At 42.2% G+C, this 15,445-nt stretch overlaps 1 protein-coding gene across 2 annotated transcripts in view; it reads right to left on the bottom strand.

Moving 5' to 3' along the window:
- The window catches only part of SH3BGR (SH3 domain binding glutamate rich protein), a 51,035-nt gene that overhangs the window by 14,659 nt on the left and 20,931 nt on the right, over positions 1 to 15,445 (bottom strand). For both annotated transcript variants that reach the window (XM_029938929.1, XM_029938930.1), the window contains 2 exons: positions 1,897 to 1,971; positions 1,050 to 1,142 (listed from right to left, as the gene is read on the bottom strand). In XM_029938929.1, coding sequence (XP_029794789.1) covers positions 1,050 to 1,142; positions 1,897 to 1,971 — 168 coding nt within the window. The remainder of the gene's footprint in view (positions 1 to 1,049; positions 1,143 to 1,896; positions 1,972 to 15,445) is intronic.

Below are 15,445 nucleotides of genomic sequence, written 5' to 3'. Positions count from 1 at the left end.
CCCGTCTAACTTCTAGGTCAAAACTTAAAGGTTTTATCTTTCTTCCAAACCAAAGACTTCAGAAGAGTCTTAAGTAATCAACGTTTTCAAACAGCAATCGTTAATATGAGGCCCCTCCCAAATTTAAATTCCTTAAGACAACAACGAATTGACGGCCACCCAGCCCAGTTTTCATAGCCTGTTTGCCTCATGCCCTGCCTCACCACATTCTATCTGCTGGGAATGTGAGTCCAACACCTTTCCAGGAATCAATAAGTAGGTACAAAAGCAAATCATCAGGATTCAGGAAACAGTCTTTGTTACAAGTGGCCCAACGTGTTAGACCACTGAGACTCTACGGCGAAGCCACAACCCGCCCATTCGGCTCCCTGCGCACCAGGCTCTCCCCTCTCCTGGCTTCCCAGGTGCAGAATTCCTTGACTGGGTGGCCCATCCAATCCCCTGCACCTCAGCCTGGGCGTTCCTAGAACTGTGGTCTCCCCTTCCCTCCCATCCCACCCCCGCCCCTTATTCTGACCCGTTTAGAATTACATCACAGGCCTGGGAGCAGCTGACGTTCCCATGACCGAATTGGAACAGAGTGTGGTTTTCCCTCCCCCAGGCCCTTCTCCAACCTCAGCTCCTGTTGGCTTCCCACAAACGCCCCCCCCCACTTATTCCGTGTCCCTAGCAGGCAGGGTTCTTGGTGGGGGTTTGCCGGGAACCCGTCATCACTCATGACCAACGAGTAAGGTCCCTTGTTCTAGAGAGACCTTGAACCTAACCCAACCCCAACATCACAACTACTGATAACTGAAGCACTGTGTAGCCTGTCTCTCTAGGCCTGGGTTCAGGGTCCCTCCTCCACTTCCTTTTAGCCCTCTTGCTGCCTTGACCACAGTCACTATCCCTTCCTCCTGCTTCCTCCCGGCCTAAACCCTCAGCCCTGGGCTTCCGTGCTCACTTGTGTGCCCAGAAAGATTCCTGCACCCAGGAGGAGCTCAGGAAAAGCTTGGTGAATGGAATCCAGTGAAACCATGGTGGAAAAAAAAAAAAAAGCAAACACTCACATTCTTCTCTGAAGACTCGGCGAGGTTGCCCGAATCCTCCTTCTCCTCTTTTTGTGCCTCATTTTCTCCACTTTCTTCAGCCTTCTCTGCTGCCTGGTCATAAAGCAAACCCATGGTATCACTAACCTTAGATGAGCTTTCGAGGGAAAACCAAGCCACACATGCTTCGGTTTTCTTACTTGGACACACAGTAAGTAAACAAACAAACACAGACTTCCTATTCATCAGGTCACTCAGATACTACAGTGTGGGATCCCCCACCCCAATATCACTCCCTGCACCTGCTGTTGGCAGTCAATAGACCTGATTCATGTGCCTGGTAGAGTAACGGACTCACTAATGAGGAGCTGCAATTCACCCATTTAAGGCCAATGAAGAGAACTCCAAAGGATTCAATGTTCAGGTAGAGTTGTTTTCTGTTGCTGAGTGGAGGCAGGCTTTATAATTTTAGAAAGTAAAAAAGATGATAGAGTGTAGATAGATAGATACATAGATAATAAATAGATGGGTGGATGGAGGATGGAGGATGATAGATAGATAGATAGACAGACAGACAGACAGACAGACAGACAGAGGATGAATGGATGATGATAATAGGCAGGTAGGTAGGTAGGTAGGTAGGTAGATGGATGGATAGATAGATGTAGACAGATAGATAATGAGTGAACAGATGGATCGATAGATGGATGATGGATGGATGGATGTTAGATGATAATGGAGAGACAGAGAGACAGACAGACAGACACATATTCTATCCATGTAGAGGAGAATGACAGAAAACTGAGAACCAAGGAGATATTCTGGGCAAGCTAGTCTGAGGGGAAGATGGTTCAAGGCACCAACTTACCTCTGTGGCGCTCTGCCCCTCGCTGCCTACATCGCCGTTGGGAAGGGAAGATGCTTCCTCGGACGACTTTGTCACCTGTGTCGTATAAATTGAGAATGTTTGAGAATTCTCTTGAGGATATTAGCTTGCATTGTAATAACTTTTAACTCTTCAAATTATGTTTGTCTTCAGCCCCCATTTATCTTTACGACAACACAGTAGCCTGCTTAGGAGCCCGGCCATTACTGCTCACACTCTAGAGACAAGAAAGTCAAGGCAGAAAGGGTCACATTGCAAGTTCAGGGTGGGGCTAGGTCTACACCTTCTAATTTATGCTCTTTGGACTCACCCACAGTTCTCTGTATTCTAAAAGTTACTTTTTCTCATCACAAGAAAAAAATTGTGTAACTGTGAGGTGATGGATGTCAACTAAACTTACTGAAGTAAACATTTCACATCAGATCCTTACATTGCACACCTTAAACCAATATGATGTTACATGTAAATTATATCTCAATAAAATTGGGGGGAAATCAGTTACTTTTATTACAAAGGCACTGAAGCCATAAACACCCCCTCCAGTAACATGTCCCTATGATAATCAATACTAAAATTGTGATACATTCCTATATCTATCCAAGTACATATATATAAAGGCAATTTTTTTGGTTGGTTGCCATTTTTGTTTTACTTTTGTGTTTTTTTAAAACAGACATGGGAATAGGGGTATAACGTGATTGTTTATTTTAATATATCATGGACATTTGTCCAGGTTAATTCAGATGGTTCTAACTTCATTTTTTTTAGCATCTGCTGAATACTACACATATAATTTATCCCTCAGAATGTTTATATATATTTGTGTTTCTACAAACAACACTATACTATGCTGAATGGTGGGTTTTTTAAATTAGATTTATTTCCTAAAAAGGAAATTATAGCGATTCATATTCCATAGTGAACATAGGAATGTGCTCTTTTCCTTGACCTTCACAACCAATGAGCACAATCACTCTTTTCGATCTCTGCCAACGAGTTGGGGAGAAAACAGAATTTCACTTTTGTTTTCATTTACAGTTTCCTAATTACCAGAACAGAAAAGCATATTTTTCATGAGTTTTGGCCACTTACTTTCCCTGTTCAGACATTTGCCTTCATATATTTTACCCCTTTTTATTTGAGTTGTTTGTCTTGTCAATTTCTAAAGGTTCTTAGATAATAGAAATATTAGCTCTTTGTCAGGTTACCCCTTTTATTTTTACTCTACAAATTTTTACCAGTTTCGGTTTTTAAAATTCTTTTTCTCTTATAAAAAATGAATTTATCTAATTTTTATTCTCTGAAATGCAGCGCTATTATTTTACAGGAGTTATTAACATCTGGAGCCTTAATCCATCTAGAATTTAATTGTGTATATAATGTAAATTAGGGCTTTGTTTTAATCCAGATGAACAGTGAAGTATGTCTCCACTATTTATGTACCATCATTTCCCCATTTAGTTAAGGTGTTATTTACCATTTGCTAAGTTTTACGTATATATTTGGATCTGTTAATACACTATTCTCTATATGAGCATATAGGCACACCCATGAATAAGTTTATCAGTTCCCATGCCAGTATACTGCCTTTATCGGTGTAGCTTTTAATATGGATTTTTTTCCAGTTAGATATAATTTTTTATTGTCATAATGTTTTTTTAAATAGTTTATTGTCAAATTGGTTTCCATATAACACCCAGTGCTCTTCCCCACAAGTGCCCTCCTCCATCACCACCACCTCTTTTCCCCCTCCCCCTAATATGGATTTTAATATTCAGAAAAGCAAGGGGCTGCACAAAGCCGTTTTACAATTTTTCTTGGCCCTTCTCAGACATTTATTATTCCAATAAATTTTACGGTCATTTTTCTTAGTGTCAAATTTTTTTAAAAAATAAGCTTTTGCTTCAAAGAGCACTGCCTGTATTTATCAGTTTAGAAATTTTTCAGTTCTTACTGCAAAGTCATCCTACCCAGAAGACGTTGGAGGTCTGTTAGGTTAGTAACTATGGACGCCCTTCAGAGTAAAATTACATTTTCATAACATGAAGCCCTATACGCTTCTTCATAAATTTATTCCTAAGTCATTTAGAGAATTTTATCACCACTGTGAAGGAGATTTTATTTTTACATTGCAACTTCCTATCCATTATTGTTGATATAAATAAATTCAGAAATTTAATAAACTCATATTAATTTTAATTGCTTTTATTGGAGTTTATTGAGATTTACAGGTGTACAGTTGCATCCTATAAATATAAAGATAATTTTTAAATTTCATAATATTACATATAGATGAGATATTTTCTTCTTTTACATTACTATAATCACTGGTAGCTTCTAGAACTAAGTTTAATAATATAGTGATGACAGAAATGTCTGCTTTGCTTCTAATTGTAATAGAGATGACTCAACATTTCATGATTCACTGTGACACAGCTGCCTTTTGATAATTGGTTTTTATCATGTTTAGTCCGATTCTTTATATTTTAATCCATTTTAATTTTTTAAAAATATTCTTAATGTTTATTTATTTGTGAGAGACAGAGAGACAGAGAGACAGAGCATGAGAGGGGGAGAGAGGGAGACACAGAATCTGAAGCAGGCTCCAGACTCTGAGCTGTCAGCACAGAGCCCGACATGGGGCTCGAACCCACAAACCATGAGATCATGACCTGAGCCGAAGTCGATGCTTAACCGATAGAGCCACTCAGGTGCCCCTGGTTTTTCTTTTTATTGGTTCATAATGCCTACTTTTTAATTTTATTTTCCTGTTGTTACTTTTTTTTAGATAGAGAGGGTGCACACGCGTGCACACACGGGAAAGGGAGGGGCAGAGAGAGAGAGAGTCCCAAGCAGGCTCTGTGCTGTCAGTTCTGTCATTGCAGAGCCTGACTCACGGCTCGATCTTACAAACTGAGATCAGGATCTGAGCCAAAATCAAAAGTCAGATGCACAGCTGACTGAGCCACCCAGGCGCCCCTCCTGTTGTTAATTTTTAAATTGAATATTTATTTTACTAAGCTTCTACCTTGGTTTTTTAGAGTGTTTACAGTCAACAATTTCACTCTCTATAGAGATTTGGCTCTGCATTGGTGTTTGAGTATGAAATAATCTCTCTTATTATCTCATGATCTGTAATATCAGTTTTATTTTCTTTTGGATACAGAGTTATTTGAAATGGTGTACTGTATGTTTATTTCTTAATTTTTTACATAGTTTTCTTTCAGGTTATGATTCTGTATTTGGGATAAGAATGTGGTCTGTAAAATCATGCCCTTTTGAAATTTATGAAGGTTTTCTCTGTGACTCAGTGTACGACAGCTATGGAAATTGTTCTAGTAAGCAGAGGGGAAGAATATATGTTATTAATACCTAATATATTGTTATTCATGTGTGTATATATGTATGTCCTATACATATGTATCTAATTATAGTTGTGCATACACTTAAACGAGTGCCTGATGAGAAACAAGTATAACATATTTATTGAAAGATATTTTCAGTAAGTTTTCATTATATTTCGAGGAGTCTCTGACTTATATAGTTGACTGCTGTTTAGCCTGACCCTTAAAGATCCATGACTACCGTATTTCCTTCATAGATGTCTTTTTCACCTCGTTAAAGCTTTTGGCCTTGAATTCCTCTTCATGTGATATTAATGCCACTCGCTCCAGCTTTTGTGCTGTTAGTATATGCCTGCTGTATACTCATTCCTTCATTTCAATTCTCCTTTGAATGATTGTTTTAAATAACATATGGCTCAATCTTTGTTAAAATCCCATTTCGCTGTCACTCCCTATTCCATTAGCCAAGTAATCTCCTTTTAAACCCAACCAACTGTTCAAGAGATAATGACTACTGGGGCGCCTAGGGGGCTCAGTCAGTTAAGCTTCCAACTTCGGCTCAGGTCATGATCTCATAGTTTGTGGGTTCAAGCCCCACGTCAAGCTCTGTGATGACAGCTCAGAGCCTGAAGCCTGCTTTGGATTCTGTGTGTGTCAGTCTCTCTCTGCCCTTCCCCTTCTCTCTCTCTCTCTCTCTCTCTCTCTCTCTCTCTCTCTCTCTCTCAAAACTGAATAAACGTCAAAAATTTTTCTTAAAAAGATGAGGAGGCGTCTGGGTGACTCAGTCATTTAAGCATCCAACTCTTGATTTCCGCTCAGGTCATGATCTCACAGTCGTGACTTCAAGCCTCCCATCGGGCTCTGTGCTGACCGTGAGGAGACTCCTTCTTTCTCTGCACCTTCCCCCACTTGATCTCGATCTCACTCTCAAAATAAATAAAGTTAAAAGAATTAAAATGATGAGAATGACACTGAGTGAGTTGCTGTTTTTAGGGCTTAAGTCTGACAGCACGCTATGTTATGGGGGAAATAAAACTACAACAAAAAACTCAGGATTTTTGGCCTGAAGACTCAGAAAACAGAACTCAGGGCACCCACCGCTACCAGGAAATGAGGACAGACTACCGGAGAGGAGAGAGGGAACCCCAAATGCTGTATATAAACTCTCCCGAATCTCCAGCTGAGCCCCTAACCCTGCGTGCAGGGGGCTGGGGCAGCTAAAATACACATAGCGCAGCTGAGACCTGAGCTGCTGCTAGGAACAGAGTTTGCAATGTGAGGCCACAAGATAAGGGTCTACTGGAACAAGGAATCAACGCTTTTCAGAGGAATGTAACAAAATATGTCCGCACAACAACGTTCACAATGTCCAAAACACAACCCCAGATCCTTGCCACATACAGAACAGGGACAATATGACCCATGCTCAGGAGAAAAAGCAATAAATGAAAACCTTCTGTGAAAGGACCCAGATGTTGGAATTAGCAGACAAGGATTTCAAAGCAATCATTCTACCCGTGGTCAAAGAAGTAAAGGAAAATATGCTCGCAATGATAAGACCATTGAAAAGTGTTCCTCTGCAGAGAAATAAAACATACAAAAATCAAACAAGTGGGGCATTTTGGAAAAAAAGATAGTATCTGAAGTAAGAGCTCACTAGACTAGATGTAGAATACAGATTGAAGATGATAGAGGAAAAAAATAAGTGAACATAAAGATAAGATCAACAGAAATCAGTTAATTTGGAGATGCTTGTGTGGCTCAGTTGGTTGAGCATCTGAACCTTGATTTCAGCTCAGGTCATGATTCCAGGGTCGTGGGACTGAGCCCCAAGTTGGGGTTTGCACTGAGTGTGGAGCCTGCTTAAGATTCTCTCTCTCCCCCCTTCTCCCCTTCGCCCTGCTCATTCTAAAATATAAATGAATGAATGAATGAATGGATGGATGAATATAAAGAAATCCTCCAATTTGAAAATCAGGAGAAACAAGATATTTTAAAAATGAAATAAGCCTCAGGGAAGTACGGAATAACAACAAAAGTTTTCGCATGTATGTAACTAGAGTTCAAGAAGGAGAAATGAGAACAAGGGGGCAGAAATAATATTCGAAAATATAATGGCTGGAATGTTCTCGAATTTGGTGAAAGACATATTTTCACAGAGTCCAGAATCTCAGCAAACCCCAATAAGGATAAATACAAAGAAAACATTGCATAGGCACATCAAAATCAAATGCCTGAAAACCAACGCAAAAGAGAAATTTTGAAAGTGAACAGAGAAAAATGACATATTACATACAAGGAACAAGGATTCAAATAATCCTCAATGTCTCATGAGAAGTACAGAGACCAGAGGCACCTGGGTGGCTCAGTCAGTCAAGGATCTGAACTTTGGCTCAGGTAATGATCTCACTGTTCATGGGTTCGAGCCCCGCGTCGGACACTGCACTGATGGTGTGCGCACTTGGGATTCTCTCTCCCTCTCTCTGCCCCTCCCTTGCTTCACTCTCTCTCTCTCTCAAAATAAATACACTTAAAAAAAAAAGTAGAGACCACAAGACAAAAGCAAAACACTTATAAAGTGACAAAAGAAGGGTGCCTGTGTGGCTCAGTTGGTTGAGCATCCAATGCTTGGTTTTAGCTCAGGTCATGTGAGCTAAAACATCGGGCCATGCACTGATAATGCGGAGCCTGCTTGGGATTCTCTCTCTCTCTGTTCCTCCCCTGAGTGTTCACGTGTGCACACTCTCTCTCTCTTTCTCAAAATAAGTAAATAATAAATAATAAGATAGTGCTAAAAGAAAAAAAACTGTCAACTAAGAATTCTATGCTCAATAACAACATTCTTCAAGAACGAAAGCCAAGACACTTACAAATAAAAAACACAAAACAAAACAAAAAACCACTAAGAGAGGGCACCTAGGTAGCGCAGTCAGTTAAGCATCTGACTCTTGGTTTCAGCTTAGGTCATCATGTTACAGTTCATGGGATCGAGTCCCGAATGGGGCTCTGTACTGACAGAGCCTACGTGTTTGGGCTTCTCTCTCTCCCAGTCTCTCTCTACCCCTCCCCTGCTCACATGCGCTCCCTTTCTCTTAAAATAAATAAATAAACTTTAAAAAAAAAACCACTAAGAGAGCTCACTGGCAGCAAATGTGCCCCCTAGAACAATGCACAAGGCTAAAGTACACCCTTGGGGCCAAAGGGCACTAGATGGAAACTTAGTTCTTCAGAAAAAATAAGAAGCCTCCGAAAAAATTTTTAAAGTCTGGGTAAATAGAAAAGATTCTTTTTCCTCTTGCTTTCTTTAAAATACATAGGACTGTTTGATGCAAAAATTACAATATTACAGAGCTGATAAACACACAAATGTAACACACATGCTAAGACAGCATAAAGGATGGAGCTCGTGAACGCACATATATGACTGCAATGCTTCTGCATATTATAAAGTGTTACCATACTAACTCTAACTAAACTGTGAAATGCTAACAATATACGCTACAATCCTTAGAACAGCCAGGACACAGAAGTTCAAAGAGGTACAGCCAAAAATGCAATAGATAAATTGAAAGGGAATTCTAAAATACATTCAAATAACCTGAAAGAAAGCAAAATGGCATCAAACTAAGGAATAAAAGGGAACAAATAATAAAACTAATAATAATAATAAACATAAACAAAACCAATTCACTGGTTACTTAAAAGTTAACGGACTAAATGGTGCAACCACGGAGATTGTCAGAATGAATGAAAATGCACAAACACCAGTTCTACCTTGTCTGCAAGGACACGTCATAAAAATAAAAGCACAGGCAGTCTGAAAGTAAAAGGCGGCAGAAGATACAGCATGTGAACCACAGGCAGAAGTCTGGAATGCATTAGTTAATATCACGATGGGAGAGCAGAAAGACCCAGAGAGTTACTAGAGAGAGACTGAAGAAGACACCTCTGAAATTGACAAAAATGTCAGCCCAGTAGGAAGTCATAACACTCATCAGTACGAATGTGCCTAACCACCGAGCTGTGGATGATTCAAGGCATAAACTGGCAGGATTAAAGGGAGGAGCAGACAACTCACAACCATAGTTGGAGATCTTTTTTTTTTTCCTTTATTTAAATTCGAGTTAGTTAACACACAGTGTAGTCTTGGCTTCAGGAGTAGAACCCAGTGACTCATCACTTACCTAGGACACCCAGTGCTCATCCCAACAAGTGTCCTCCTTAGAGCCCGTCACCATTTAGCCCATCCCCGCACCCTCTGCCCATCCAGCAGCCCTCAGTTTGTTCTTTGCATTTAAGAGTCTCTTACGGTTTGCCTCCCTCTCTGTTTTCATCTTATTTTTCCTTCCCTTCCCCTAGGTCAGCTGCTGTGTCTCTCAAATTCCACATGTGAGTGGAATCATACGATATCCGTCTTCCTCTGACTTTAGAGATCTTCCCACCCGTCTCTCATCAGCTGTGGAACAGCTATGCAAGAATCCAAACTGTCTTTTTTCTTTTCTTTTTCTTCTCTCCGGGAGAGGGCTGGGAGGTGGGCAGGAGTTTCGGCCTCTTCAAACTTATGGGAACGATACAGTGAACTCAATTCCTTCTGCTGTATTCATTCTTCCTCTGGCTTCTCCCACTCTATTCCTTCCCTTCTTCGGCTGTATTAATTCATTCTTCATCTGTCTCCTCCACTCTATTCCTTTATTTTCCTGGCTTAAGTTTCTTCATTCTGTGTCCCTCAGCTCTGCCCTCTCCCTTGTTCATCTAAATGTGCTGAAATGTTTTTTCACTTGTGCTTAGTTTCCTATACATAAAACATAACGCTCCCTATTAATTTATCACAATTAAATCATAGAGAACCCCCATTCAAATGGCTTACCTGCCTTCCTCCAAATAAAACGAGACCCACAGAACACCTGCATTGCCTTTCTTTTCTCCAGATTTCCATCCATAATGGATACACTCACAGGAGTCCTTTTTCACATAGTCCCTTCCACAGCTCCTGGATTCTGAGATCGTTTACAATTCTTGATGTCACCGTTATTACAGAGTTTTCCCTTACAGCAGCGGCTCATGCCCTAGTAGCACGTTCAAGTCTGGCTTCACTGATCTTGGAGGCAGCCCGGAATCTACAGCTTCAACAGCTCCCCGGGGTGCTCCTGAAGTGAAGCCTGGTGCCAGGGTCACCCCTGTCCCTGTCCCCGGGCCCGCCCCCAGCTCACACCCCTGCCCCGTCCAGGATCAGGCTCCTGGGTGGGCCGGGCTGAGGGCAGGATGCAGGTGGGGGGCAGGGTCTCCATGTCCAGGCCGCCCCACATCACCCGCAGACCCCCCCCCCCAGGCTGGAGCACACCTCCGGGGGCCCCTCCCACCTGGGACAAGCTCTGGGCCTCAGTTTCCCCCTTCGCAGCAGCCGTTGCTCCCCACCTTGGGGCGCGCCTCCCCGGTTCCCGGTCCGCAGGCCACACCTCTCGGACCCAGGAGAGCAGGACCGCCGCATCCTCCGGCCTCCCAGGTGCTGAGTCCAGGCTCCAGGCTCCCGGCTCCCACGCACGGCTTCGCCCTCGCGGTTTTATTTCCTCTCCGAGGGTTTCCGCAGTCGAGCTCCTGGCCCCCCAGCGCCCCCCCCCCAATCCCCGCGTCCACGCGGCCAGTCACCTTGCAGCGTCAGGCTGGGAAGTCCCAGATCGCGGCGTGTCTGCACCGCAGACTCGGGCTTCCCGGCTCGCACCCAAGGTCTCTCCGGGTCTCCTCCGCTGCCTCCCCGGGGCCCTGCGGTGGAGGGCGCCCAAGGCACCTGCTGGCCTGGGCCTCCTCCCACAGGTCGGCGGGACACGTTACTCAAAATTGCTCTCGATGGGAGCTCACCCATCATTCCAGGAAATGGGTATCAAAACGTTTCACTGCACATCATTTGGGGCCCCAAACGACACAACGCCGGTCCATCATCTGCGCGTCATCCATCAGACCGGGACGTGTCCTAAGAGCAAATGCACCTTCCCTACGAGGACACGGCCTGACTCGGCCAGAGGGACTGGAAGGTTCTTCTGAGCAACGAGGGTACTGTGGTTGGGGATGTTAGAGCCTCCCCGGGTGGCCAGTGAGAGGGGCAGTGGTCCCTGGATGCAGGACGCAGGCGTTACCCCACCGCGATGTGTGACCAACGCTCCAACTGGGCGTGGCTGTCTTCATCTCCAGCTAACGGCAATCTAATTACATATGTAAGTGGACGTTTGCCATTGATGTCTTAGTAATATTTCCAAGCCTGAAATAATGTATCAAAGACATTGATCCCTAGTGCTTCTTTTCCTGACCTTTGACAACCATGGTAAACAGGGTATCAATCACGACTTCAGTAATTTGCTTTAAATCTTAACTGACCATATCTTTACTTCTTTCATTTCCATCTAGTATGTTCTAGAACAGTAGTTTTCAATTGGGGATTCCCATCACCCACTCATATAGACTTTTTAATATATAGGCGTTTAAGGTCTACTCCAGGCCTACTGAACCTCCTTACTGGATATTCTTGATATATTCCTACCATATATGGTAAGAATGTGCTTGGCATTCATGGTATATTTTATGGCACGTATGTTGGGTATATTCGTGATCTAGGAGGTTTCTAGGCAATTATGTTGTACGAAGAGCTTTCCTCAGGGCGCCTGGGTGGCTCAGTTGTTAGGCATCTGACTTTGACTCAAATCATGATCTCACGGTTCATGAGTTCACATCTCACATCTGGTGAGCATGAGCCCCACTTGGCGTGCGCTCAAGCCCCACTTTAGGTAAAAAACACAAGCCCTGCTTCTCCCTCCCTCTCCTGGGATTCTCTCTCTGCCCCTTGCTCACTTGTCATGTCTCTCTTTAATAAATAAATAAATAAATAAATAAATAAATAAATAAATAAATAAATAAATGTTTTCCTCTATTCATCTATTTTTACAAATAAGATACAATGTTTGCTGTCTTCTTTGAAAATAGCCTTAGTGATTGTGCTTATAGATACTTTGTCTAAAACTTTCTGGATCGACTTTATTATTTCGTTTTGCGCGCCGCAGAAAGAAGCTAATTTTCATATCGGGGTCATTACTGTTGTCATAATTCCCATAAAGGCTTTCACCTTTGAAAATTATCAGTTATAAAATTAACCTCAGTTATTTTCAGGCTTTTGCTGTCATCGGCAGAGATTTTTCTTAGTTTGTTTTACTTGGACGCTTCCCTGAAATCTTTGGCAGTCGGCAGGGAGCTGGAACACCTCACCTGCCACACAGAATGACCCAGAGCCCCACAGAAAAGGACTAGATGTCAGGTACTTTGCGGGATAGACTTCTGAAGCCAACACTCAAAGATCACTGAGACCATAACCAGCGGACTGAGTCAGGATTTCCAGAACTTGAGTTGAGAAGCAGATGGGTCCATGGAACGCCCAACCCCAGGGCCAGTGGAACTAGAGGTAATTAGACAGACCTGAACGAATCAGGGAGGAATGAGGGGTGGGTACAGGTTTTGTTTGGAATACTGTTGATGTTATTTTACTGTCCTACTTTCTGGATATATAAGGAAGCCCTCTGTCTTTCCTCTTAAGCTTTTTATAAATCGCAACAATGTAGGAGACTCTATTTTTACAAGTTGAGACATTTGTAAGTGATACTCTCTCTGCCTGACCCCTTCAGAATTCGAAGATTCTTAGTAAGTCTTTCCATGTTTCAGGGCAATACGGTTATTTGCTGGCTTCAGTAAGAACACGGATTCCTTGTTGCCAGGGCATTAACTGGAAACTGGCTATGCAATCAAAGCCTTGCCCGGCTTGTGGTATTAAGAATGATGCTCATTTAATCAGATATGACCAGATGGTTTTAAAGAACTCAAGTTGGCTTTAGGCAGCCAGCGCTCACTTGCAAAGCCCCCTTGGGGAAAACTGACCTGCTCCTTGGCCCAGTACAGTCTGCCTTGGACAAGAACAATATTCTAAAAGCAAAACTGCTGTGTATGATACTTAATATCATTTTATAAGCATATATTTTCTATGTAATTGTCAAGATATCTATTTTTAGAGCTAGATTAATTTCCTTGATGCTACTTCTCCACAGTGTTGTTTACAAAATGACACTGTGACAAATAATATCATTTCCATAAGTCATGAAGTGTCTGTCTTCCCAAAGGACACTTGGAGGACCTTCTCCGTGTGCACGTCCATAAACACCCATAAATCCAAGCAATGGTGACACCACGTTCTAGCACAGTCTGTGCCGCTAATGAGTGGCGTATCTGTAATCCTGTGGGCTTCAAGTACCTCCTCCCACAGGAGAAGAATCTGGACCGGATGGTGTCTTAGCTCTCGTGAGCCCAGGTTTTATAACGCCATGGCCAACCCTTTCTTCTACTTAAAGAGAATCTCCTGCAATATGACAGAACTGGAGCCCAAATCAAGGCAGGATTTAAAATTTGAGATTAGATATTTTTTAGATACTTTTTAAACGGGACAAGATAAAACACAGCAGAGGCTGAAATAGATTTACATACCTTAGTATAGATATATCTCAAAGCATAATGTTGTTTTTAAAGAGCCAGCTATAGAACATTCTAAAAAAGGTGATACTAATTGGGCATTAAAAATACAAAACATATGTACTATTTATGCTGATAAATATATAGTTTTTATATATAGTTTGTTTTTTTTAATTCATCATGCTTGTGGTCTCCAGGGAAGGGAGGAAGCAAAGTAATCTCAGAGTTTCTCTATAATGAGTTTTTTTTAACTAAAGCAAATATGGCCTCACATTCATTTTGGAGAGGCACGTATATGAATATTTAAATAAGTCCCAAACAGAAGTGTGCATCGGAATCAACCAAGGAACTTTTTAATTTTTTTTTTACTGTTTTTATTTATTTTAGAGAGACAGAGAGAGACAGCATGAACAAGGGAGGGTCAGAGAGAGGGAGACACAATCTGAAGACAGGTTCCAGGCTCTGAGCTGTCAGCACAGAGACCGACATGGGGCTCAAACCCACAAACCATGAGATCATGACCTGAGCCAAGTCGGACGCTTAACTGACTGAGCCACCCAGGCGCCCCTAACCAAGGAACTTTTTAAAAATAATTTTTTTAAGTTTATTTTGCTTTAGAGAGAGAGAGAGACAGAGCCTGAGCAGGGGAGGGCCAGAGAGAGAGGGAGACACAGAATCAGAAGCAGGCTCCAGGCTCCGAGCTGTCAGCACAGAGCCCGACACAGGGCTCAAACCCATGAACCGTGAGATGGTGACTTGAGCGAAAGTCAGCGCTTAACCGACTGAGCCACTGGGTACCCCTAAATCAAAGAACTTTTTAAAAATGAAGATCCTTGCGCCTCTCCCCAGCAATTCAGGGTCAGTGGGTCTGAATTAGAACTCAGGCTTCTGAATTTTTAATCCTATGCAAGTGATTCTCTTGCATAGCAGCCTATAATAAAAAATAGCATTATTTAAAATAAAATTAAACAAAAGATACACCAATGGTCATAAGAGCATTAGTCATAGTAGCCCAAAAATGAAAACGTAAGTATCCTCAGCTGGCGAGAGGTCTATCCGCACAATAAAATGCTTCATGCACAAGAAGGAAAGAAGTCCTGATATATATCAGAAAATGAACATTATGCTAAGAAGCCAGGCACAAAGAACAAAATGTTGTGTGGTTCCATTTATACAAAAGGCCCAAAAGAGGAAAGTCTACGTAGGAAAAAGTATGTCTGTGGCTTTTTAGTGCTGAGAGAATGGGCAGTTTGGGGGGAGTGGCTGGGGTGTAACAGCTAGTGGGGCTGCGGTTTTGGGGGAGTGACGGATGAAAATGTTCTGGAAGTCAGCCGTGATGACAGTTGCACAAGTCTGTGGATACCCTAACAGCCGTTAACTGCATCCTTTCAGTGGGTGGATTGAGTAGTGCATGAATTACATCTCAGTATGGTGTTTTTAAAAAGACCATCAAAAATTATGCATTTAATTTCATTATATAACTGAAATAAATTAGATAGAATTAACTGACATATGGAAATAATAGAAGAAGAGAGGATGATACTCTAGGAGAAGATTGGGATCCTTGAAAACGACAGGCAGGTTCTAGTTCTTTATGAAACTAAATGCAGGTATTTGCTTGGCTTTTTCCCAGGACCCCACTGGCATGATAGTAAAGACCTCTTGGGGGAGCCGCTGTGGCTCAGTAC

The sequence above is a fragment of the Suricata suricatta genome, chromosome 5 (assembly GCF_006229205.1).
Source record: "Suricata suricatta isolate VVHF042 chromosome 5, meerkat_22Aug2017_6uvM2_HiC, whole genome shotgun sequence".
In the NCBI taxonomy this organism is placed as follows: domain Eukaryota; kingdom Metazoa; phylum Chordata; class Mammalia; order Carnivora; family Herpestidae; genus Suricata; species Suricata suricatta.
This window is presented reverse-complemented; position numbering and strand designations above follow the sequence as displayed.